This window comes from Natrix helvetica, assembly GCF_964273705.1.
Source record: "Natrix helvetica genome assembly, chromosome: Z".
NCBI lineage: Eukaryota > Metazoa > Chordata > Lepidosauria > Squamata > Natricidae > Natrix > Natrix helvetica.
Window position 1 is genome coordinate 56,286,908 of NC_138554.1, and position 27,633 is coordinate 56,314,540.

The 27,633-nt window shown below is 39.9% G+C and overlaps 1 protein-coding gene across 1 annotated transcript in view; it reads right to left on the bottom strand.

Moving 5' to 3' along the window:
* The window catches only part of PTCD3 (pentatricopeptide repeat domain 3), a 41,011-nt gene that overhangs the window by 5,654 nt on the left and 7,724 nt on the right, over positions 1–27,633 (bottom strand). Inside the window, exons 5-20 of the mRNA XM_081970075.1 lie at positions 26,720–26,788; positions 25,593–25,697; positions 22,375–22,498; positions 17,252–17,355; positions 16,906–16,970; positions 15,480–15,567; positions 15,334–15,394; positions 11,760–11,842; positions 10,804–10,948; positions 8,802–8,852; positions 8,175–8,264; positions 1,887–1,915; positions 1,404–1,510; positions 817–895; positions 630–720; positions 97–182 (exon numbers count right to left, since the gene is read on the bottom strand). Coding sequence (XP_081826201.1) covers positions 97–182; positions 630–720; positions 817–895; positions 1,404–1,510; positions 1,887–1,915; positions 8,175–8,264; positions 8,802–8,852; positions 10,804–10,948; positions 11,760–11,842; positions 15,334–15,394; positions 15,480–15,567; positions 16,906–16,970; positions 17,252–17,355; positions 22,375–22,498; positions 25,593–25,697; positions 26,720–26,788 — 1,377 coding nt within the window. The remainder of the gene's footprint in view (positions 1–96; positions 183–629; positions 721–816; positions 896–1,403; positions 1,511–1,886; positions 1,916–8,174; positions 8,265–8,801; positions 8,853–10,803; positions 10,949–11,759; positions 11,843–15,333; positions 15,395–15,479; positions 15,568–16,905; positions 16,971–17,251; positions 17,356–22,374; positions 22,499–25,592; positions 25,698–26,719; positions 26,789–27,633) is intronic.

The following is a 27,633-nucleotide window of genomic DNA, read 5'->3' on the forward strand; positions in this document are numbered from 1 at the left end:
TGGATTCATTTAATCGCTAGTTAATTCATGCCATTGACCTCTGCAATTTTTATAAGGGTTAACATTTTCCATATCCCATGTTCCATCAAGACTCACCTCTGGAGACTGTATGTCTCTTGCCATAAGAGCCAGAACTTCTTGTACAATAGTGTCTCTGAGACTAAATCCAAATTGCTTAATATCTGAACAGGAAAGAAAAGTTATCAGAAATAAAATAACTGCAAACAATTATTGATCAATGAAATTAGGGACTTTATTAAAACAGATATATGGATGTTTAATCCTTAAGTTCAACTGAGCCCAATTAACTATTATTATATGGCTACAGATATGTTGTAAAACACAAAGTCAGGAAAATGTACAGACTATAAGAAAGTTAAGCTAATGGGAGAGTGACAGATACTTTGTTTTGATGAGCAGTGACATTATTATGGTGAATATCCATGAGGCACCATGGTAAAAACTCCTGATTCAAGCTAGTAACACCACAATGTGGATCTGATCTAAATGCATATTTAAATTTTACTGATGCTCAAAGAGGCAAATCTGCCTAATACTGGTTCTTCTGACTAAATTGGGAAGATGACTTGCTTATGACATTGGAAACAGGAAAACAAAGTATAGTTAACCTTTCCAAATCTGAGGAATCAATTCCAAGCAATCGCCAGAGTCCAATGCCTGAAGAAGCAGCATTATTGTTCTAATATTTGGATAAAATGCCTGAAGAAGAAATGCAAAATTTTGGATAATCAGTTTTGAGTCACTGATGTTTAAACTTTTAAAGTGCCAAAAAATAAATTAACAAGTAATACTTACTGATGGAACCAGTTCTTTATACCACTTCAACAAAACATCAAGGTGTTCCATCATAGCCAACAATTCAAAAAATGACATACTATGACAAAGAAAGAAATAAGTAGTTATTAAAACGCGATCATTTTCAAAATGGAAAAGATTATCATGTAAGCTTCCTAAATTTCTGTTCTCACTTCTCAAACAGCTGTAACTTAAAATAAAATCTTAATGTTTTGAACCTCGAAGAAAATGCAGCAGATAATATAAATTACCTAGCCTTACCTAACAAAATTAAAATCACCTGCTGATAAAACGTCACTTATAAATTTGGAATCGGATCATTGTTTACTTCTTTCTAGGTTATGTTACAGTAACCATTCTAATATAAGCTCTACCTTGTAGATCTGACATTATCAGGGCTGCTCCAATATTATCTCCTGATGGAGATAATATTGCAACTTTAGGGTCCTCCTGGACTCATGGCTTCATTTGGGTTGTGGGCCTTACCTGGGGAGTTAAGAATAAATCTATTTCACTTCTAATCTTCCAGCCTAGTTGAAACTGTTGATAATTCAATTCTATAATTATGAATGCTAAGTAACAATTACTAATAAAAGTTCTTCTGTGTCATATCTCCCAACATTATCCTGTTGTCTGCACTCTCCACCACTCTATGTAGCCGATACGCAAGTTGAACATCCTTCAGTTCCAGACACTGCAATAAAGGAACAAAATAAAAATCTTTGAATACAACAAATAGCAGCTATTCTGCTACACAGAACATCATTTTTTTTTCAATTTTAGCAAGAAGCACAAAATCCTAATTCATATTTTATAAAGGGTTACAAGTTAATAAAATATCCTTAAGATGATGGCAGGTAAGGTTAAAAGAACAGCAAAGTTTTGGTGGTCTCACTTTGGATTGCAAGATTATTCCACATGTTTTCCCTAAGATTTTACTAGAGACAATATATCATTTTAAAAATTATTTTTAAATCTAGCTAATACATAAATAGCCAGAAAGGTACTGAAATATATATTTACATTTAAACAAGTGTGAATGTGTATGTACCTCAATCAAGTCCACTTACTGTTTTCATCGCACTTGGAAAGAAGTAGACTGGAAAAGAAGAAGTAGCGATTGTTAATTTTGGACATTCTCTAGCAAACCAAAAAAGGATTTCTTAGGATTACTGAAACAAATTCAAAGGGCTCTGTAACAATTCAACATATGTATCAAGTCAAAGAACTCTAGCACATTGCTTCTCAAACCAAGATACCACTTAAAGCTATAATGACATAGCCTTTACCCTATTTTTCAGAGTGTAAGATGCACCTCCCCCCCAGAGGATGAAAATTCCCCCCCATTTTTCCATGCTTTTTTCACCCTTCCCAGGCTCCAGAGGCTTTATAGGAACCTGGGGAGGGCAAAAACAGCCTCGCCCCCACCCCAAATGCCCTCCAGAGGCTTCCCTGAAGCCTCCGTAGGACAAAAAGCGACTCTATGAACAAACCGGAAGTCACTTCCGATTTGCTTGTAGGGTTGGTTTCTCCTGAAGGTCCCTGAAGCCTCCGGAGGGCTTAAACCGACCCTATGAGCAAACCGGAAGTCCGTTCCCAAACTTCCAGTTTGCCTATAGGGCCGTTTTCTTTGCGCTCTGGGGGCTTCAGGGAAGCTCCTGAAGCCAACGGAAGGCCTCCGGGGGGCAGAGGAGGCTCTTTTCGCCCTCCCCAGGCTGCTATAAAACCCCTGGAGCCTGGGGAGGGCGAAAATGTCTTTTAAAAAGGCTGAACTCAGCATGTGCGCGCTGGCCAGCTAACAAGGCAATGCCTCGCGTGCCCTGACAAATGGCTCCATGTGCCACCTGTGGCATGCGTGCCATAGGTTTGCCATCCCAGGGCTATGGCAATCCCTACAGCCTGAAACAGCTGATGATTGGGAAGCCAGTGCTTAAACTGAAAGTGAAACTTGCTGTTTGCTGCAAAGTGGCAAATTGCTGGGAGGCAGAGACCGATTTTTTTCCTGCTAATCAGGCTAAACTGAAACAGGCTTTGCTATAAGGAGATATGTCAATAACTATAAATGCCTATAGAATATTCAAATTATTAGTCTTATTTTTTAAAGACTGCTTTATTATTAACTTAACAAAATGAAGAAGCTTTTTAAAATAAATGCTTGATCTGAAGAAGCCCTGTGCTATTGTAATCTTCTTTTAAATAGCAGAGAATAACATATACTTCCAGAAAGCCACATCAATCTTAACAGCATTTGTACAAGTATAGTCTGAAATGTAACACCTCAATGTATATCTTCTGTACTGTTTGGTGTAAGGAGGCAAATTGCTGGGAGGCAGAGGCAGATTCTCCCCCCCCCCTCCGTTTTCCAAAACCTAGATGTGTCTTATACTTCAGAGCGTCTTATACTCCATAAACTACGATAAATATTTAATTGTAGCACAGAATTCAAGTAACTTATATCCTGATAAGCTGTTGAGAAGAGAATACTGAACACTAAAACTATTCTAACATATTATATTACTTCATGCTTGACTAAACCATATTTATTGTATTAACTACAACTGACTGGTATGAGTATGTTAAGTGTGATTAAAGTAAATTATAATAATAAAACATCACATCCAAATTCCCCAAACAGACTAACCTTAAATCAAATAAGTACAGTATGGTTAAGCACATAAATGCAGCCTTACTCTGAAGGTATATGAGATATACTGAGGCCCACAGCAACAGGAGTTATTCTCCTATTGCCCAGAAAGCCAGGAATGATGTACTGCTAGACCTCTCATAAATTGCAGTCTAGGGCTGAACATCCGGAGTGGTTTCTTGAAAGATTTCTATAAACCAATGATTTTCTGAAGGGAAGACTGAAGAGAATTCGGCATGACCATAGGATGGCAGTTCATGATCTGCACTTGAAATTTCCTTCATAACCCAGTGTGTGGAAGAGGGCGATCTGTAATGGCTGTCCCAGAGTGCTGATAGCACTTGAAAGTAAGCAAGGATTTATTATAGAGAAGCTGCAGGAGTCGCGAGTGGCTTAACAGATTCCTGATCATGGTCGAAGGTATTTTATTCCAAAACAGCTCAAGAGACTAAGGGGCTCAAAGGAGTGAGGTGGATCTTTCCTCCTATCCCCCACTTTGTAGAGGCGAGGAATACGAGGAATACGCTGAGCGAAGGCTGAAGACTTTTTTTTCCTTTTCTTCTCTGAACTGTCTGAGGAGCCGAATCTAAACTTAATTAGTTAACACAACAAAGGCCGACCATGAATAACTCTGATAACATGGAGGCCTTCAGGGGGAAATGAGTTAACTATTGAAGGTCTGAAGAAGAACATGACAGTGCATTTTGTAAGTCTGCATCTTGTTAGTCTGTATTTACATAGCTTGTGGAAGACCGACATCTACTGGAGAAATCTGGAATTTTTCCTCCCATGGTATATCTCAAGAGAAAACAGAATTTTGGTGACTATACTCCTTGGATAACAGAGACCTGACTATTGGAGAACATTGATGTTAATCTTTGGACATTATTAAAAGAAACGATCGGAGAGAGAGAGAGAAGATTTAATGGACCAAGGGGACTCAGAATATTTATATAATTACTTAATAAAGGAGGGTCATATGTAAGGTTGAACTTAAAGGTTAGGAATTAATGTTATAATACTATTATCAAAGAAACATATTGTTATTGTCATTGGGTTTTGTTATTATCAATCGGTAATTCAAACGAAATTCTTCTGTTGCTTGTTGGGGAGCCCAAGCTAATTGCTCTAGGTCTGAGGAGCCCCCCAGATGTAGTCCAAACGGGTGGACTGAGTTTTTAAACTGACTTGTGTGAGGCAAAGGGAGGCGTGGTCAACAGAAAAAACTCACTCAGTCCTAGGGCAGTTAGACTGTTAACCCATGCTTGGACTCTCCAAGCAGCGCACAGGAGAAGACACCATTATCATGGACAGAGGCTTACATTGTATTATTACCTAAGGTGGACACAGACCAGATGTTTATACAAAATTACAGACCAATCTCACTGCTAAATGCAAATTATAAGATTTTTGCTCTGATAATAGCAGAACAGTTGAAAAAATTCCTTCATCCACATCGTTCATCCACACAGATCAAAATGGATTCCTCCCCAGAAGACAAATTAAAAACAATATGAGAATTATGCTGGACATTCTCAAATATTATGAAGTGTATAATGAAAAACAGGTTGCACTATTTTTTCTTGATGCCTAAAAGGCATTCGATAATGTGAACTGGGAATTTTTGCATCAACAATTGGAACATATGGAATTTGGGGATAAATTTATAAACAGGATTAGAGCAATATATACAAATCAAAAAGCCAAAGTAATAATTAATGGTGAATTAACGCAAAGTACAGCAATTCAGAAAGGTACAAGACAAGGTTGTCCTTTATCCCTGCTGATATTTATATTAACCTTAGAAGTTCTAGCTAGGAATGTACATAAAGAGGAACAGATAAAAGGACTAGAAATCAAAAAGGAACAATTTAAGTTACAGGCTTTTACGGACGATCTAGTTTTCGTGTTAGAGGATCCTATAAAGTCCGGTATGAAACTTATTGAGGAATTGACAGAGTATGGGAAAGTAGCAAGTTTAAAGATAAATATGACAAAGACTAAAATGCTGATTAAAAATATGACATTCAAATTGAAAGGAGTTAATGAAGAAATTGGGTATCCAAACTGTCAAAAAAGTCAAATATCTAGGTATACATTTATCTGCAAGGTGTGTGCCCATCAAAGAAGACAACTATACTAATTTGATCAATAAAACTAAGAAAGACTTAGAAAGGTGGAAAAATCTACAATTGTCCCTGATGGGTAGGATTGCAGTCATAAAAAATTTCTATTTCAGAATATTCCCATTAAATTAGAAAAAGGTTTTTTAAAGGATTTGAATCAATTGGTTTCGAAATTTATTTGGTAGGGAAGAAAACCAAGAATAAAACTCAAAGCTATGCAAGACACTAAGGAAAAAGGAGGATTTGGCGTACCAGATTGGGAACTTTATTATACTGCGGCCACTCTAAGATGGTTAAAAGAATGGATAATGTTGAGAAATAAAAGATTACTCAAATTGAAAGGTCATGACCTCCAAGCAAGATGGCATGCCTTCCTTTGGTATGAAAAAGGATCTGCACACAAATATTTCAATAGGCACTACACCAGACAGTCCTTGTTATTAATATGGAACAAAATTAAACATGATCACTATACCAAAACACCCATTTGGCTATCTACGATGAAAGCATAAATACACCACATTTAATTAATATGGAAAATATAGTTACATATAAAAAGTTACTGAACAGACATAAAACTAGATTAGAATTGGCATCACAAGGGGTACAAGTAGAATGGTGGTTCTACTTACAGATACAATCAAGGTTTGCACAGGATAGGAAGAAGAAACGTATTGCCAAAGATTACACAATATTAGATAAACGTTTGATACAGACAGAAAACAGGTTGATCAAAGTGTTGTATAGATTTTTGTTGGAACATAAACAAAGGAGGAACATGTCAAAGAAACTATGGTTTCCTGGGCGAAAAAGTTTGGTTATAATGTGGAATTGGCCAAGTGGGAAAACTTTGGATACTTAAATCATAAACTAACAATGGCTATGGCACATAAAGAAAATCTTTATAAGATATTCTATAGATGGCATCTCCCCCCAGCACAGCTCTCCAAAATGTTTAAAAATCTGGCCCCAAATTGTTTGAGGTGTAAAAAAATATCAGGCACTTTTTATCATATGTGGTGGACATGCAATGAGACAAACAAACATTGGAAAATGATTCAATCATTGTTAGAACAAATGGTGGGAGGCCAAATTCTGTTTAAACCAGAAAATTTTCTCCTAGATATAATACCAGAAGAGTTTAAGAAAGATAAACTTTATCTAAATATACATGTACTAACTGCGGCGTGCATAACTTATTGCACAATATTGGAAAAAAGAAAATACACCATCAGAGCTAGATATAATCAAAAAAGTGTTGGCCTGTGCGGAAGCAGATAGGCTCACTCTCGAACTTAAAAATAAAGGGGAATCAGAATATTTTGAAGTCTGGAACAGATTTTATGATTGGTATAAGACAAGGTGACAAGACTGGAACAAACTGTATATATTGTGATTGGATAGTAGGATAGACAATGTATCAAGTAGGCTAATAGTTAATGGTTGAGACTAGTTGTATATAATGTAAATGTATGGCCACTTCGAGTTCGCGGTACTGCATTGTTTTAAATGTAAAAATAATAAACATATATGTGTGTGTGTGTGTGTGTGTGTGTGTGTGTGTGTGTATGGATGGATGGATGGAGGGAGGGAGAGGGAGAGAGAGAGAAGATGAAGCCTGGGATTTTTGAGAGAATGTTTGTTTTTGGGTGCTTTTGGGCATTTCTGTGATTTGTTTTGCTATGTGGAGTTTTTAAAAATGATTTGTAAGATTTATTTTATTGTTTAAAATAAGAGGGTTCCCAAAAGCTTTTAAAAGAATTGGAACTACATCGGGCCCTTAAACAATGAGTTAATTCTGATTTCTAAATTTACTTTCTCCTTTAGAGGAACAGACAATCATGTGCAGAACCAAATCTAATGTCTGGGGAAAATGATAATGTTTAAAAATGCAAATATAAGGAAGAAAATATACTTTAGCTAAAGTATTCTGTTGTTTTTTTAGATGAAGGTGTGTTTTCTCTAGAATTTTCTGAAACTCATGCATATGGATTTTGGAAATACTTCAGTATGGCTTGACTATATTAATAAGCCCTGTATGTATGCTGAATCATAGGTACATATGAATTGGCCTTTTAATTCAAAAGAGAGGTCTAAAATTTTATCTTCAAACTATGGAGATAATTCAATTTCCTTTCAAGCTCAAGGGGAGGTTTTTTTAAAAAAAAATATGAATGAGAAAAAGGCATTTCAGAATGAAATTAGAGAACAAGAGTTGGATCATAGGGGTTTATCACGACTGTAAGCATAAAAAGTGATGTTGTATCACAAGGTGCAAAATGACTAGATTATATAGTCCATATCAAGAACTAGTTCATTATTTGATACCTTTTTCTAACAAATGGGAGGATTCACTGTTTAACATCCTAGCCTCTTTTTCAAAATTTTCTAGAAGGCAGATAACAAATATTGTTGTACATTACTTACACAATTGATGTATGTATTAATTAATTACTTGGAATGGAAACAAATGCCAAAGAACATTGGTGTTTATTAGCTAACTTTCATATAGTTTCAAAAAATTCCTTTGTTATGCATTAGTCATGCTCTACGCAAAAATGCCATGAAATTTTTAAAGAAGTACATACTATCATCTGGATCCTGAGGACAAAAAGTTTTTCTTTCCATTTCATTTACTATAGCATATAGCACATGGGACTGGGATTCAGAAAATCCAGCTGTACAACAAAAAGCAGAGTTAAGAGTTAAATTTTCATTGAACTATGTTATAATTAAAAGCAGGTAAAATATGTTTCTATGAAAATGAGATTGGACTATGAAGTAACATAAATTAAGTGGCAAATTATAAACAGATTGTTATAAATAGTAATTGTCTTTATGATTGTGGCTCATAATTGAAGAGACTTCCTATCACCGCAAATTCTATCTAGTTATCATGACTCAAGGTAATGAGGCTTTAAAACAACAATCTAGTACATTAAAATCAGGCACAGAAGTGCAAATGGACCGGTTAATTATCCAGAACCATACATCACAAATTTCTGCTAAATATAATGTAATTAAAAAGAGTCTCAATATTACTAACATTTTATTTTAGTTTGGTATGAAAAAAGATCCAAACTCAGGTGAAACAAAAATACCCACACATTTAGAGCAAATCCGAAGCAGGTCCTATACAGCAAAAGCCAGGAGATATATTATTACAACATAATTTTACACAAATTTGTATGACTATAAAAACAGACACTACATACCAATGTTATGTGACATGCACAGCAAATGGTAATATGTTGCGAGGCTAGGTTCTGAAATAAAATATAACAAATCATGATCATGGTTGACATGCAAAAATGTATTACACTGTATTGGATGCATGTAACTTATTTCATACCAATTTGAGTTAATGACTTGATACGGCGTTTCCCCGAAAATAAGACAGGGTCTAATTTTTTTTAACCCACAAAATATGGCTTGGGCCTTATTATGAGAGGAGGGTTTATTGTTTTGGGGTTGCCAAGTGGCTGCTTTCTTGCGAGCGGGCTCCCAAAGAGCCGGGCACAGCCTCATGCCGCCTATCTTTTTCTGCGGCTTCCAAACCGAGTCTTCTGGCAGTGGCCGCTCTGGGCGTACACTCTATGGTTGTACGCTCTGCCTGCAGTTGGCCCACAACCATAAAGTGTACGCCCAGAGTGGCCAAGGCCAGAAGACGTGCTTTGGAAGCTGCAGAAAAAGCCATGCAGCGGCGGCAGTAAAAGTGCCCTGCGGGGAGAGCTGCGCCAGGGCATTGTGAGGCTGGGAGGCGTGTGAGCGAGAGCGGAACAGCTGCTCGCTTAACCCCCCTATTCAGCTGTGCAGAGCACCATTCACTGGTGTTTCGAAAATGCCAAGCCGCGAGAGCCGGGCGGCGATGAACAGGCTCTCACGGGGCTTGGGGATACCCCTAGGTCAGTGAATGGCGCTGTGCCTGGCTGGAAAGGGGGTTTGCTGGGTGGCTGCTCATGAGCGTGGTCGCTTCATGGCTGCTGTGTTGCGCTGCTGTGACAGCGCAACACAGCCATTTGCCGATGAGGCTGTGCCCGGCTCTTTGGGAGCCCGCTTGCAAGAGAGCAACCACCCGGCAACTCCCCTCTTCAGCTGGGCACAGCGCTGCTCACCAACCTAGCGGTATCCCGAAGGCACCAAGCAACGCGATCACCTTTGCCTTCCTCTGGTTTGCAGTTTGGTACCTTCGGGATACCGCTAGGTTGGTGAGCAGCGCTCTGCCTGGCCGGGGGTGGGGAGTTGTCCAAGGGACTTATTTGCGGGGGAGGGCTTATATTTTTGCCCACCAGAAAAATGTGGCATGGCCTTATTATCAGGATATGTCGTATTTTTGGGGAAACACAGTAGAATTTAAAGGTAAAGATAATTATTTTCCACATTGTAATTTTCTCTTTCCCCCTTCAAGATATAATGGAGGCAACCTTAGAGAGCTCCTGAGGGACTATACTGAAGACTAGGGGGGAGATGGGGATTTGATCTCATGTTATACAGTCATGTTTTATATTTAGTTAAATTTATGCTGCTTTAAACTCTTCTTTTAAGGCACTATTTCTTTAACAGAATAACATAACAGAATAACAGAGTTGGAAGGGACCTTGGAGGTCTTCTAGTCCAACCCCCTTTTCAGGCAAGAAACACTATACCACTTCAGAAAAAGGGCTGTCCAATTTCTTCTTCAAAATTTCCAGTGCTGCAGCATGCACAACTTCTGGAAGCAAGTTATTTTACTGATTAATTATTCTAACTGTCAGAAAAATTTCTCCTCGGTTCTAGGTTGCTTCTCTCTTTGATTAGTTTCCACTCACTGCTTCTTGTCCTGCGCTGTTGCTTTTTTGTGGCAACCCCTGAGATATTGGAACACTACTATCATGTCTACCCTAGTTCTTCTTTTCATTAAACCAGACATGCCCAATTCCAGCATCCATTCTTTATATATTTTAGCCTCCAGGCCGCTAATTATCTTTGTTGCTCTTCTCTGCACTTTTTCTAGAGACTCAACGTTTTTTGTATGTCCTTTTTAAGGCATTGTACTGAAGTTTATTATTATTAATTAAACATTTGCAATTAAACAAATAACATTGCAGGTCAAAATGGGTGAATAATTCAAAATATAATTCTAGTCACATGATTATCTCTTTAAAGAAATATTACTACTAAGGTTTAATACAGAAAATGTGTAATGAATTAATCTTACAGATTACAGAAACTTCTTACCTATATTTAGGGCTCTCATCTCATTCAAGATCGGTCTAGCCTTAGCCCGGGGTACCCTACCACATTGCTTCAATGCTTTCAGAATAGAATTAAAAGTTAGCAGATTTGGTTGTATATCTTGTTCAGCCATCTGCCTCAGCAAGTCCTATTAATCAAAATATCAAGATTTTGTTTTAACTTTTATGTAAAAACAATGTTCCCATTCCTACAAACTCTGTATCTACATCTTTTTCACTACATAATTCCTTAGCATTTGCACACACATTTATTTAATACCAATCTAGAAAACTGTCGACCACATACTTCTATAATTACATTGATAATTTAAAATGTATTATTATAAAGATAAAAGATAAATCTGGCATAGAAAGTAAAACTGATAAAATAGGCAGAAATACCTCCCAATAGTAAATATAGCACAAAATTAATCAGTTAAATTAAGTGTTAAAAATACTACTCCACAAGAAAGATGTTTGCCCACAGTTGAAGGGAAAGTAATGTAGACACTGGGTAAACTTCAAAATCAAATTTCATTAAACCAATGGGTATTGCTTTAAATGAGCCTTTCCCCCCCCCCAAGAAGTAGTTTTGAGTAGCTCCTTTGTTTATACAAGGGAGATATAAGTATGTCATGGGGAGGCTTAAAAAATCATGAATACACAACCAAAACTCCTCTCCTCACATGCATTGAATACATATGCCACATACTGGAATCTCTGTAATTTCACTTGTTCTGATTATTATATAGAAGTTACTCTATCTCCCTGATATTATTAAAACCTTTGAATTGATTACACATAATTTAAGTACATAACCGTAGAATATTTTAAAAATTGAGCAAATGTGGGTGATACATACTATAAAAGTGCATTACTAATAAATTATAATACATAAAAGGATTTAACTTCAGCTAAATATTTACTATGGAAAAGTTAAAATCAACAGTTTCTCCTTACTTCAATACATGCCCATTTCTCAATGTATTTTTCCTTAACATTTATAGCTGCTAAGATCAGTGTATTGAAGGTGCTCACATCAGCTGAAACAAACAGAAAGCCAATTATATCATAAGAAATAGCATACATATTATGATTGAAGCAGTCTATATCTATAGCAGCTCAGTATAAGGCGAAATTCTCATGTGAGCCAGGTCCCAGAAAGCCAGCCACTTGCCAGCAATGGTGGGACACAGATAACTCACACTCAGCCCCCATGATTCAGCTGAGGTCCGTACCCCTGCGCCACTCATCATTGCTGCAAAGAAATCTCCAATGGTAAGAAATCCTGTACTATATCTAGAGAGGGAAGACATGTATTAAGCAGCATTGCCATGTAATCAATTATATCTCTCTTCTCCCCTCTCTTCTCACTAAAAACATGGCCACATTTGTCATATTTGTAGATAATAATCTATAAATCATCTATAAATATGTGACCATCGCACACATAGTGGCAATAAAGCCTCCTATTAAAATAAACCAATTAAAACAATGAACACAGATAAAAAGACCAGAAGCGGGAGAATATTACATATAACACAGCCAACACATTACCAGGTGTCCCCAATTTGTTGAAAAAATCCCCAACCATGTTTTAAGGCAGTGATGGCGAACCTTTTTCGCCTCGGGTGCCAAAAGCACATACGTGCGCGCTATCACACGAACTCGAGTGCCGACCCACATAACGTAATGTCCCCGCTCACCTGTGTGGACTGTGCATTTTTGCACAAGGCTTCCTCGCCACTCCCTGCTCTGGCTGCTTCCCCTTGGCTAACACCCAGTGAGGGGAGAAGTTGCTCTGCCACTAACGGGCAGAGATTGGGGTGGGGGTGGGGGGATGCTCAAGTGTGCTCCTGTGTCAAAAAACCTTCCCTTATCATTCTCCTGTGTAAAGATTGGGCCCTTTTTACAATGGCAGGTGTGAGTCCAGTTGCTAAATTCTCCCCTTCTATTAAAGAGGATCCTGGGCACTACAGTCAATAGACAAATGAGGAAGGGAGCTGCTGGCACAGGGGAAAGAAAAGCAGCAAGAAAAGAAGAAAAAGCAGCTTTTTCCCCTCAAGGTGGCTGCTCTGTCCCCCCCTCCCCCGTGCTAGCACAGAGGATCCTGCCTGGTCCCTGCAATCCAAAGGGAAATGAGGAAGAGACCAATCTGCATGAGGGAAAGACAAGTAGCAAGGAAATAAGGAAAAGCAGCTTTTTCCCCTTCAAGGTGGCTCTTCTGTTGCCCTTTTCTCCATTTCAGCACCACTCCATGGAGCCTGCCACACCCCCCATCCTAAAAAGGATCCTTTTTAGTAGCAGGGGGGAGGGGGGAACACAGCAGGCAGCACGGGGGAAAGAAGCCTCTTTCCTTGCCGCTTGTCTCCTCCGTGCTGTCAGCTCTCTCAGCGATCGGGCAGGATCCTTTTTAGTAGCAGGGGGGAGGGGGGAACACAGCAGGCAGCACGGGGGAAAGACAAGCGGCAAGAAAAGAGGCTTCTTTCACTCGTGCTGGCAGCTCTCTCCCTGTGGATTCAAGCGATCGGGCAGGATCCTTTTTAGTAGCAGGGGGGAGGGGGGAACACAGCAGGCAGCACGGGGGAAAGACAAGCGGCAAGAAAAGAGGCTTCTTTCACTCGTGCTGGCAGCTCTCTCCCTGTGGATTCAAGCGATCGGGCAGGATCCTTTTTAGTAGCAGGGGGGAGGGGGGAACACAGCAGGCAGCACGGGGGAAAGACAAGCGGCAAGAAAAGAGGCTTCTTTCACTCGTGCTGGCAGCTCTCTCCCTGTGGATTCAAGCGATCGGGCAGGATCCTTTTTAGTAGCAGGGGGGAGGGGGGAACACAGCAGGCAGCACGTGGGAAAGAAGCCTCTTTCCTTGCCGCTTGTCTCCCCCGTGCTGGCAGCTCTCTCAGCGATCGGGCAGGATCCTTTTTAGTAGCAGGGGGAGGGGGAAACAGAACAGCCAGCAGGAGTGAAAGAAGCCTCTTTCCTTGCCGCTTGTCTTTCCCCGTTCCGGCAGCTCTCTTTGCATTGGGCTGTTTTTCGCCCTTTGGAGGCTTCAGGGAATCCTCCGGAGATTAAAAAAAACTATCGAAAACCAGCTGGCCAGCGGGCGCATGCGCACTGGAGCTGACAGGGCAATGCCTCGCGTGCCCTCAGAAATGGCTCTGCGTGCCGCCTGTGGCACGCGTGCCATAGGTTCGCCATCACGGTTTTAAGGGCTTTCTGAAAGGCCATGAGTGTTGGGGCTAACATCACCTCAGGAAGCTTGTTGTTCCAGAGGGTTTCAGCAGAAAAAGCTCACCTTTCTGCCTACTCTCAATCCCCAAAGCTGATTCATAGTATCGAAGATACTATGATCAATGTTAATGAAAGCTATTGAGAGGTCAAGCATAGCCAGGATGGATACCCTACTCCTACCCTGTTCTCCCCAGAGATTATTCAAATCAACCAAACCAATGCTGTCTCCTTCCCATCTCCAGGTCTGAATCCTCACTCAAAGAGTCCGGGTAAACTGCTTCATTCATGGTCTATATCAGGTGGCCAAACTCATAGTCACAAGGACCCTGTCTGCTTTTTCAGGTCCAACAGGTTCAAACTAGGTTCAGTTAACAGAGTAAGGCTGTTCCACAGACATCTCCACCAGACCTGCACCTAGATTGGCAGCTAACTTGGAATAAACTTGATTTTGTTTAACAGATGCTCTGAAATTTCTTCTGCTTGGCCTTAAAGATAAACAGTTGCCTAAAAGATCTTGAGTCACCTGAAACAAGGCTAATGAATGGCAATTTGAAGATGAAATAGGGCAGTGAAGTAGTATTGCTTTGCTGCTTTTTGCCACAAGTTAGGCCAGATTGACCTGTGTTGATGAAGTTCATTCTTTGTGGACCTCTAGATATTTCTTCTCTCATTCACTTTCCCCAGCTCCTTCAGACAGCAATGGGATCCCCAGGAGGGAGATTGGGTAGGATACTCATCCATCCTCTCATTCCAAACAGCAACTAAGACATGCAGTAAACCCTCAGGAACAAACCTTAGTTCTTTCTGGAATCCTTGCAGATTCATTAGTTGCCAGTGCCTTGTTACCACTAACGACAAGACATGGCTAGCCTGGCCCTTTGCAAGGCAGTTACTGACTACATGAGGCCTTCTTCCCAAGGTCTTGAGGAAAACAGAGGTGGAGCACAGGAGGGTAGGGGCCAGGAGTGCTGGGGGTCAAAAGGGCAGAGAAAGGGGGAAATAGGATGGGTGGTGTTGAAATGCACCCTGTAATCCATAACTTTGGGGACTGAGCCTAAATACCATTGCTCAGCCCTATCGTAACTTCAAAGAATTGTTTGAATTGTCATTAAGTGAGGACTATCAGTACTGTCAAACTCTGTGTTATTATTTAATATAGCATCTATCATTTTCATATAAACCAAAGTTACAAAACTACTCGCAAAGATTACATTAATTATACTGTAGAAGGACCAATTCTGTATGCACAGCTTATTTCTAGCTTTTCGTATTGGCAGATTTTAATGCAATAGTATCCAGAGCTTACCCTTAAGATTTTTATTCACCAAATCAGCATACATGTCAAAAGCTTTTTCGCACTCTCCATGCTGTAATGACAAAAATGTATAAAATATCAATATATTGACTTGAAGGAAAAAAGAGAAGCAAATGTGTTAAAGATTATAATTGTACCTTCACCATTCCCCTGATCATTGTACAATAGGAGTGTGCATTTTTTTCTGGCATTAGGTGAAATATTCTCTCAGCATTGTTGTTTTCCCTAGAATTTAGAAAAGATAACATACTAGCTGACAATAACAATGTTCTCTAGCGTGTGGTTATAAAATGTACTATGATCTGTTCATGCCTATTTGCTTATTACATACTTGCTATATTTTTAAGCATGGCACAGTTTATTTTTTTCAAGATATAAAATTTTTGTGGATGAATATGTACTGCAATATGCATCATACGTTTGACAAACTGCATAGGTAACATATACAATATCTAATTTAGTACCTGCATTTTTTCGTACACCAGAGCATGCAAGATTATTTTTACTACTATATTTGTATATCACTTTTCTTCTGGGATTTAACATAAAGCCAATTTGGTATAGTGCTTAAGATGCTGGTCTAGAAACCAGGACCTTGAGACTTCTAATCCCAGTTTAAGCATGAAAACTGGCTGGATGACTTTAGGTTGGTCACTCTGATAGCCCATTCCACTTCACAGGATTAATTGTGGGGAAAATAGGAGGAATAAGGAATATTAGGCATGTTCATTGCCTTGAGTTACTGATAAAGTAACAAAGGCAGGATAGAAGTCTAATAACCATAATTAAATCTTTTCGATCAGGGATCCACAAACTTTTTTTAGTTGTGCAAAGTGGGGGGAATGGTTTTGCACATGCAACCTAAATTTCTAAATTCTTTGTGCACTTGTCTGTTGCTGCAGCAGCCTGGTTCCCAATGGGCTGTGGCCAGGGTAGCAGTCTGCTGGTTGGGAATCTATTTTACATAACTTGTCCAAAAATTTGCAATGCTCACAAACTGTAATGGTATATGGCAAAGATCCCAACCCCCAGGCCGCAGCTCACTAATGGAGCGGGCCATTCGAGTGATGGGCAAATGTGCATGAACCTCCACTCTCCACTCGCACTCTCTGCTCAAGCTAGTGGAACTTCACACATGAACACAAGCTCCCTTCACTCACACATGAAGCTCCATGTGCCTGCTACCCACCCACCCACACTGACAATGTGGAAAGGTTGGGACGGCTATATGGGATATGGGAAAGACCTTGAGAGAGAGGGTACAGAGATGCTGCCTAGGGAACTATCAGATAACAGAGGGAATGTCCTGCAACTGGATAGTGAGTGGAGCAAGTGGCTCAGAAGGGATTCTCCTTAGTTTCTTGGGCTATAAAGGTGATGGTAGGAAATATATTTTCATATTTGCAAGACTGATGAGGTTATTTTAAGCTACTTTTTATATAGCATTTATTTGTTTAATGTATTTTTTTTGAATAGGCTACTTAATATATAAGAAAAATCCTGGATTTCCAATTAAATACATGCAAATGTACCACAAGGCATTGCTGCTAGTATATTTCATACCTCCATGTAATTTGTTGGGGATTAGAAGAGTTCCTTGCCAAGTACCTTCTTGGAGGAGTTTCTTCCTGCATAAGAATTTCAAATGTTAGCCTTCTAGCACATGCATATCTATGCCTAACACAATTCTCTCTTAAACTAGGCATTTAAAATATCTTTACACAAAGTTCAAGGTCCCACCAAACAACTAACTATTTATAGTTCTCTATTTAGACTTATTATGAAAAACTAGGACTACAGGGCTGGCTCCCAGCTCCCTTTCACAGCAATTAGAAATATCCAAAGTACTGTTTGTGTTTTATACATAGCAGGTATAGCCTTATTCGAAAAACCATCCATCTTTATTTACTTGTTTTTCTAAACTGCTATCATTCTCCTGGTCCGGTTCTCTATCTCCATAAAAACATAGAAGATCTAGAAGACTGTTCGAGGTCTCCAGAGGTATACCTGTTCCTGCAAATGCAAAAAACATGAACTAAAAATCATAGCAGTGGAATTAACTGATGTATAAACATACTAATAAATTATTAAACTTGAAATGTCATAACAAACAGAACAGGTAATCCTCAATTTACAATTGGTTGTTTAATGACCAATCGCAATTACCATGGCTTTGGATAAGGTGGGATTTACTATTGTTTTCCCCTCCAAAGGGGAGAGGTGGGATTGCAGTTGTTGAGTGGAACAGTCCTGTCGCTTATCACTTAATGACTGCTTTGTTCAATAACTGAAATTCTGGGCCTAATTGTGGTTGAAAGTGAAGGACTACCTGCAACAAGAAAAGCTTTGTGGAATAAGAAAACGATGCAAAATTTTAATCTGAAGAATATGCATGTAATCATCCTTCATAGTATGTAGATATAATTGTTCCCCAAGAGATTAACTAAAAGAAAGCCTAGCAAGAAAATTAAAGACATACTTAAAGGACTTTATTTAACCATTTTTGCCATTTGTTGTCCCTATCACAAGTTAAATAAAAAATATATAGACTGAAATAAAGATAGTCCTTGATTTACCAACACAATTGAGCCCAAAATTTCTGTTACTAAGTGATAGTTCTTAAGTGAATTTTGCAACCAGAACTTTCTTACTATTAAGTGAATCACTGCAGTTGTTAAGTTAGTAAAACAGTTATTAAGTTAATCTGGCTTCCCATTTATTTTGCTCAACAGAAGATTGCAAAAGGTGATCACAGGACTCCAGGACACCGCGACTGTCATAAATATGAGTCAGTTGCTCACGTGACCATGGGGTATAATGCTGTAATGGTCACAAGTGTGAAAAATGGTCCTGTCACTTTTTCCCTTGCTGTTGTAACTTTGAACGGTCACTAAATGAACTGATGTTGAGACCTACCTATGCAATAAAAAAAGCAAGTCTGTAATATTTAAAACCGTAGTCTGTCTACCACCTTATACTTCATGAAAGAAGTATGATTTTGTGGTTGCACTGCCATGTAGCAACTATCAAACCAATAACATTGCCAAGACGGCTACTTTAAACAGTTTTAAATGCTCTGCAGTATTTTAGCAGTGAATCAATAGTTCATATGTAAAAAACCTGTCCATTTTGCTGTTGTGGGGGGAAAAGCCTTGCTATCCATTGCAACGAACAAATGAACAAAAATGACCATTGGCTTATCTGAAGGGTTGTTCTCGGTGCACTGCAAGGAGTGTCCAAGCATGAGTTAAATTCTGTCACACTGCCCAAGGATTGGATTGAAATTCTTGGCCACATCTCCTGGCTTCCTGTAGCTTCAGTTTTTCAATAAAGGCATGGTCCTGTAGGAACTCATATGGATGCAAATTCTCCCACGGATAAGAAAACAGTCTAGTCTGGAAGTTAGTACCCCAGGGTGGTGTTGGACACTCCTCGCAGTGCACAGAGAACGACCCTTCATGTAAGCCAATGGTCATTCTCCTGTGCACTGCTTGGAGTGTCTAAGCATGGGACATACCCAAGCTAAATGTCACTAGAGCAGGTCAAATTTGAACCCTGAACTCAATTGTCACTAGAAAGAATACTCTGCAAGACCCGTCTTCCAAAGGCCACATCTGCAGAGGCATATTTGTCCAATTTATAACGCCTGACAAACAAAGGTTATGTTCAGGTCGCAGCCTTGCAGATATCCTTGACTGAAGCCTCGGTCACCCAGGCCACCATGGTGGCTGCACTTCTGGTCGAGTGCGCAGTCAATCTAGGTGGCGCCGCTCTGCCCTGATGTTCATCGGCGAGCGAAATACAAGCTTTCAGCCAGTGCCCCACGGTGGAAGAGGAAACCTTGTGTCCCGTGGTCGCTGGTTGGAATGATATAAAGAGAGCCTCTGAACAACGGAAGGAAGCTGTCCACTTGATGTATCTCTTCAGTGCCCTGCATACGTCAAGGGTATGCCACCGGGGCTCCTGAGGATGACTGGGTTTGGGACCAAAGTCCGGCAGAACTATCTCCTGAGCTCTGTGGAAGAGCGAGTTATTTTTTGGCACAAATGAAGGATCCGTTCGAAGGACCACTCTGTCACTATGAATCAGACACAAGTCCTCCTTAACAGACAGGGCCGATAACTCCAAAATTCTTCTAGCCAATGTAATGGCGATGAGGATGTCTTAAGCGACAAATGTTGGATGGATGAAGTCGTCAGAGGTTCGAACGGAGGCTTGGAAAGGGCTCTGAGTACAACAGAAAGCTCCCAGGTAGAGTAACAATGCACCACCTGAGGATAGCTCACATCGCAGCCTGGTGGGTCTTGTGGCAGGCTTTCTCCGCTGGCTTAAGGCCCTCCAACAGCTCAGGTGGAGGTAAGCGCTGCTTTGGGGCATCTATCGCAGGAAGCTTGAGAAGATCCTCCAGGCTGGGGTCAACAGCATAAAGTCCCTTGTCATTGCCCCCTGGGGTAGCCCAGGTACCCGGCTGCACCCACTGGTGCTGCACTACATCCTTGAAAACTTTAGGTGCTGGGACCAAGTTCTAAGCCTGAATGTTTTCATCAAACAGCCCCCACTGGGATCAGAGGAATCGCCTTAGGCAAAATATATTTGAACAATGAGGGTTTAAACAACTCAGCAAAGGCAGATTTGTCTGGAACCAACCCTTCGTCTGCAGACAGGTCAGGTTATGTCAGGTCCTCCTCCTCCAAGACAGAGCCAGCGCTAGCCACTGAGGGAGGAGGTGAAGCACGACCATGTGCTCTGGACCTGCTTCTATGCCCCTGGGCTGACCTATTGTCACGTTCTTTCATCCCCTGGGCGATGCCCTGGAAGATTACCATGGCGATTACCTCCCGTATCTCTGCTGATAAGGATGGGCCCTGGTCTTCCACCGGGGGCGAGGGGCCCCTGCCCTGGTGGCATCAGAAGAAGATGGGATCCTATGAAGCACTGGAGAAGGGGAATCCCTGTCTTCCGTAACATCACAGCCAAAAAGATCTGCTCCCTCCCTAAGGTAAAGAGAATGGGGCCTGGAGTCCCCAAAGGATCTATCTGGGACAAGCCTTGCTGATCTCCCCCGCAGGAAGACAGAGGGGATTCAGATGGATCAGGTCTCTGGCTCCCTGGGGACTCAGCTTGATGAACTTGAGCTACAGCCACAGTCTGCCTTTGGGACTTGCTAAATTGATGATCCAAGGCCCTCTGGTGCCTGGCCTGCAGCCACCTGTCTGGTATAGGGCTGCTGCCTGTTCCCCTTAAGGGCATCCCTAGCAGCCCTGCCTGCCTTCCTGGTGCAGGCCCTATACTGCACTGAGGTTGGGCCTTCAGGTTCTGGAGCTTCCATTATGGCCCTCACTTCCATTGCTGCCTGATTTGGCAGCCGAAAAACCCCCAAGGATGAAAGGCGGTCCAAGATTGGGGGGGAGGGGAAGGATGGCAGCCCCACTCATCACCACACCAAAGGGCAAGCATGCGCCAGCTGGTCACAATGCTGCCTGATGTGGGCTGGAACAAGTCTAGTGGGTCACAGGCAGGCACACAGCATGTGGACAGTGTCAGCAACCGAGGGCTCTGAAAGCTGCTCTGATCCGAGGCCTCCTCTTTGATACCTTCAGCTGCTAAAAAGCCCAGGAATTAGTCAAACAAAATGGCTGCCAAAAGTGGGGCAAAATGGCCATGCCTAGTAAGCCATACGGCCCAACTGAGACCTTCCCAAAAGGGCCACGCCTGGCAGAAAAGTTACTGCAGTTTGGAACCTTGCTGCTGGTCGCACTGAAGCCGGATGGGTCGTCAAAGCCTCGGACAAGCCCGCCAATGAAGAGAAACAGTCCCGGCACAAGCGCAGCCCCAAAGAAGGCAATAAAGCCGCTGGGGGCTGAAGGCTAGCAGCTCAAACCAGAGAGGTAAATACAACCTATCAATCAACTCAAACACTAGGAAAGAAGGAAGTAAAAGTAAAACACTCTAAGGAGCCAAATACGATAGGAAAAGAGGAAAAAAATCTCTCAAGGAGCTATAGTAAAATGTGTCCTGATGGGCTTTGGATTGAATTGAAAAACTGAAGCTACAGGAAACCAGGAGGCGTGGCCAAGAATTTCAATTCAGTTCTTGGGCAGTGTGACAGAATTTAACCCATGCTTGGATACTTCAAGCAGTGCACAGGAGAAAAGCAAAATTATCTGAAGGTGCAAGGAAAAAAACTAAATTACAGGCTAGCTGAAACACTTTCAAAATAAAATAAAGTTCGACAACTAGGTCTCAAGCGTTTGTCACAGGTTTTGTGAATCACAACACAATGAGCCAGTGGAGCAGGCATAGGCCTATGTTTTGTCTTACACTCTAGCCATCTATTAACACCGTAACACAATTATCTTAGAAAGACTGATCATTCTGTTCTGAAAATAGACATTATAAATGCAAATAAAGGCCAAACTAAACAGGCCCGAAACTAGTGTACCAAAGATAATGCAATAAACATTATTTTATGATATACCTGATAATCTGGTTGACATAAATTGCAGTTTCTCTTGTTTTATTATAGATTTTATATTTGATAAGTAAATATTCTGAGGTTTTAAGTTATGGTTTTGTTATAAGCTGCCTGAATTTTGAAAAGTTGAGGTATATAGTAATATGGGTGTAAATGTACATGAAATAACTCAAATTATTTTATTTAATTAACTGATTTTTTTTTATTAAATCAAATTATGTAAATTGGCCAGCTGGATTGCTTTGTCTTGTCTATTCTGTCAGCCTAAATATTTTGTACCTTCCACAAACATGATGGCTTATAACTGCACATGCTACAATAACTCTGCTGTTCCTTAAATACTTTAGTATAAATCTTCAAAAAACAAAACCAATGGAATTTGTTTCTATTATTAAAACGGAATAAAGATTTCAAAATAGCTTTGATTATATAATACCTATCATTATTTTATAAGCATTTACGAATGAGCTAAATCTCCTAGGATAAATCTTTGCAAATTTAAAACAGGTGATATCCACCCAAATCTGTTTATTGTAACTGTTGTTTTAGGCTAGTACCTGCTTGTAGAAGCTGATCATACATATTCACAGATGCGTTTACTTTTCTTAACTGAATTAGATTTTTTAATGCAACCTCATTCACTTCGTCAAGTTGCAACACCGGCTTTTTTGGCATAAGACTCTAAAGGGAACAACACAATACAATTAGGATCAAATGTTCTACAAGGTTATCATTAGGAATTTAGCAACCTGTAATAAGTCTGGTATGTCTAATTATTTTATCATTCTAAAATCTCTTATCATATGCATGTCTTGAAAATAGCAACAATTGTAGGAACAGACCCCTTCACTGGGCCTGGGACTTACGCTCTCTGCCTTAAACAATTAGAATATTTGAAAACAGGTTGTATAAGCAAAATCTCAGTTTTCTAAAAGTCTTAGTCATAAGCATATCTATGCACTATAATGGTTCTAATTTTATCGTAACCCTTCCCAGTGGAATGTCATGCCCCAATATGCAGTCATACTGAAAATTAAATCAAATGTCGCCATTTCAAATATAACTAATAAGAATACATTGAAAAACAAATTTACTAAATTTGATATTAAACCACTTTGTTATTGAGTGGCTCCCTCTCAGTTACCTGCATCTTAATGTGCTCCACCACTGAGGAAATTCCAGTAAATCAAATGATACCTTGAGCAGCAATGACATAATTCTATGCATAACCAAACTCAGGTAGAAATCTACATTCAGATCTTTACTCTGATAATAAGAACAGTGAAGCAGGATTAGCTCTCTTGCTATCTTATATATATTAGATGCACTGGTTCAATCTTATGACTCTTCCTCCTGCTTGCATGATACAATAGACTAAAAATATCATGCTTTGGGGCAAGAGAACCACTTGGACTTCAACTGGAAACAGTTATTGTAACTGTTTGCTATTTGCTTCTGATCCTTCTGGGTCAAGCTTCACCCTAATCCGTCAAAACCAGTATCATTGCAGATATCCTCCACTCTGAAGAGTTAAAATATGCAAATAGCTAATTGTGGCAGCTACACCCAGCAAGTTAAACTATTTAACACAGAGGAAAAAGACTGTGGTAAAAGTGATCTTCAAAACTTATCCTTGATTCTTCCACTAGTGATTTTTTTATTACTTTCTGAATTTCTAGGGAGACTTATTGCTCTCCCTATATTGCTATGTCCTGAGTGAAGGTCTCACCATATATGTCAGGTTATCCATTCTTAAACATAAATGTGTATAGGTAGCACAACATAAAATTATGCTATGTCAAAGCAATAATATATATGTAGCAATAATGTATATGTAGCAAAGAAAGAAGAGGATCTTAAGTACAGCTATGTAAAAAAATCCTGCACGCTTTACGCTTTACGACATTTTTTGGATAGGCCATTGATTTTATGATATTTTATGCTGCTATGCAAGTATTGTTATATTTAAATAAATACTGGTATTTTTTAAGTGAAAAGTATAAGCTTTTTGCAATTTGGTGCTGTTTGGATGGGGATTGTGAATTTTCTTGCATGCTTACAATGCAGGCTTACAATGATTATGAAAACAGATTAACTGTGGCATACGTGTTGCAATTACTAAGGCTGATGCTAGTATTTTGTTAACATTTTTATTGTTTGTGGCCCTGAAAAGGACCATTTAGGTAACCAAATATGATTACTAATATGAAATTGGCCAGCCATTATTGCTTATCACCAGGCAGCATCGCTTCGGCATAGACTGTATAAACCTTTGCACGTGATCTTTGGTGAGAATGTGGTGCCAGACTGCAATAATGGAGTCAATCAGCTCCTGCTTAGTCTTTGGATGCTTCTTGCTTATTTCGTAACCAATCTTGGCCCACAAGTTCTCAATTGGGTTCAAATTTGGGCTCTGAGCTGGCCAATCCAGAAGTCGAACACCATGCTTCTTCATCCACTGCTGGATGGACGGCTTGATGACAAGGAGCATTGTCATCCTGGAAGCAAGAGTCCTTCCATACAAGTTGCTGAAGGAAGCATGGTCTTTTCCAGGACTTCAACATACTGCTTGGAATTCATGATTCCCTGCATGATTTGTATCTGACCAATACCAGAAGCAATGATACAGCCCCAGATCATCAAGTTGCCATGCCATGCTTCACAGATAGATTCAGGCAGTATGGCCTAAATTGGAAATCTTCTGACATACTTATTGCACTGATTCCCAGTCAAGTAGAAATTGCTCTCGTCACTGAAGATGACCTTGGCCCACTGTTTGTTGGTCCACTTGGCATACTTCTTGGCGCACGCATATAGACGAGAGCAGTAAACGTCTGTGAGCAAAGGTTTACTTCGAGCCCTGCAGCCTTTGAGTCCTCTGGCAAACAGTCTGCGACGCACTGTGCTTGTGCACACTTTTACATCATATGTTTCAGCCCAAATTCTTGTAATCTGAGGTGAGGTGAGCTTCATGTCAGCCATCGAAATGCGTTAGAGCCTTATCTTGCTGTTTTGTTGACTTTCTTGATCTTCCAGAGCAGAGCCTGTCATCAGCTGAACCAGTTATTTGATGTTTTTCAACCACTCTGCTCACTGTGGTGCGATGGCATTTCACTCTCTTGGCTATTTCTGTACAATAGTAACCCTCTTCATGAAGCACAATGATGCGATGCCGCTGCTTAGTACTGGTGAAAGCAAAGGCCTTCATCCTTGCCTGCAGCCAGAGCTAAATTAAATTTCTCGATGCTTTTCATGCCTATTTATAGTTATAGTGTATGACAACATTGATTGGTTTATAGATTTAGCATCTGTGCATTTTGATTGGTCAGCCAAAGCTCCCTGATTGGCTACTTTCGATCCTAACATTCTCAAAAATTCAAATTGTGTTTGTTTTACCACATGAACTCACTCAAAACCTTAAAAAACTTTGGTTATATTAATAAAAATTATGTATCTCAATCCGACTATAGAAATTTTCATCAAAGTACTAATTTTGTGTGGTTTCTGAGTGAAAAGTTGATTAAACATGTAAAAATACCGCTTAAAACTGAAAGTGTTCAGGACTTTTTCACACAGCTGTACCTTTATCATGGTATAGAACAAAGGATTGTGCCAAAGCAAAGAAATTATGAATCTCATTCAAATTAAATTATTTAAGTGTATAGTATTCAAGCAGTGGATTAATTGAGGAAGTAATGTTGTTCAGTGCATATGAAATCTATCACTGTATATAATAAATGTGAATTAAGTATTACATAAATAGTGCAAAGATTACCTGAATGTGAGGTTCAGCATAGTCTTTCTCAAAAAGTTCAGGATGTGTATTAATAACAAATTTGGCTGCATTTTGTCCTGATGCTTTTGATGTGGAAAAGAAATTCTGTGAAAAGAATATACCTGTATTACTTTGGGGGGGAAATAATATATAACGCATCCTATTCATCATACAAGTAATCGTTGACTTACAAGCACATTGGAATCAGAATTTTTGTCTGACCTCATTTGCTATGTGGGATGCACCGATATTGCCATCTTTTTTTGGCACGATTAAGAAAATCACTGTAGTTGAGTTAATCATGCAGTCATTAATGGAATCCAGCTTCCCACACTGATTTTGCTTGTTGGAAGATGGCTAGGAAGATAGCAAATGGTGATCATGTAACCCTGCAATGCTACAACCACAATAAATATATGCCATTTGCCAAGCACCCGAATTATGATCACATGGCCATGAGGATGCTACAACAATCATAAGTACAAGTATAAGTCCCATTTTCCCAATGTTGTTCATTGGCAGGAGTACTTTCAATTAAGGAAGTAAAGAACTTGCCTTATGATCAGTTTACAATGAACTTTAAAAAGCAAAAAGATGTCTATGAGATAACCTTAGTTTGGTTAACAACCATATGCTTCAACGTAAGTTGCTTAATAAACATGTTGACTCACTTTACAATTGTCATAAAATTGGTCATAAAATTCAGACTGATCACATGATAATTTATGACCGCAACAATTTACAACCAAATTCCAGGCTACATCGTAATCCCAAATAGAGGACTACATGTAACCCCTATAAGCAAATACATTTTCCTTATTAACATTAAGTAAGGTCGTCTACTAAACATCTAATTTTTTTATTATTATTTTCTTGTGTTTTTAATATGTGACATTTAGTAAGCAGCTCTGCATACGACATAATGGGAGGGATAGATGTAACTTTTCTTCTTCCAACTGCACCTCAATTAGTAGGTTATCGGTGTGTAAATAAGGGAATTTAGAATGCCAAAAGTATACTAGAAATAATGGAAGTTTATACTCTTCCATATGTACAAATAGCAACGATTGAGAAGTAAACCATTGTTTAGTTTGCTTCTGGCAAATAGTTTCAGAAGAGTCACTTACATGTTCTGAAGAATTTCTAGGGATAAGATAAGGATCATCTTGAAATGTATAGGGAACAGCTGTAATATCCTATGAGGAGGAAGAAAACGCATTTAATGTATAGATTCTGCTCAAATGAACAGTAAATTCATCTTTCTGCTGTACTGATATTAAATTTATCAAATAATCAGATCACTTTCGGTTCCTGCAGGTGACAGACGTGTTGTCCGCTGCTCGTCTCCCCGGTGGGCTCCTTTCAGGAGCACAGGGGCCCCTGAAGGGGTCTCCTGCTGCAGGGCGGCTTGCTGGAACCCCCCAGATTCGGCGGCAGCCGGCGGGGGTGTTTCCAGCCGCGCCCCAGGAGCCGGCAAGCAGAGGGGGGCATGAAACAGCTTCTGGCTGTCTGCCCGTTGGGCTCCGGGAGGAAGGAGTTAATCGAAAGAAGAGCGGCTGAAATGCCGGTGGGGAGAGATCCATCCTAATCTCCTTAATCATCGTTAACGGATAAGCAGCAGACTACTGTAAGTTTCTGTTCAATCTATTTGAAACTGGAAGATTAGAGGGGGGTGTTTCTTTCTCTTTACCCCCCCTCGGACAAAGCGGCATTTGAACTATCTCTCTCTATATCGGAATGGAGAGAGAATAAAGGCTGACTTGCCACTTGTACTAATTATGTGAGAAAAATTGATATCACAGCTGCAAGAGGTGATTGCTGAGCTGTTTTCTTAAAAGGAAAAAACTTTATGGAAATCCTTGTTCTTCTTCCTGCGAAAGGAGGAGCCAAGATGGCGCCCCTCCGTCTTCGTCTTTGTACTTATAAATGAAGCCTGCCTTTTGAAACTACCTTTGAAAAAAAAATCTCTGGTATTGTCTTAATACCCCCTTTGAAGGTGCTCTGGACTTCTCCTGTTACGTGGTCTCCCTGATTAATTTTG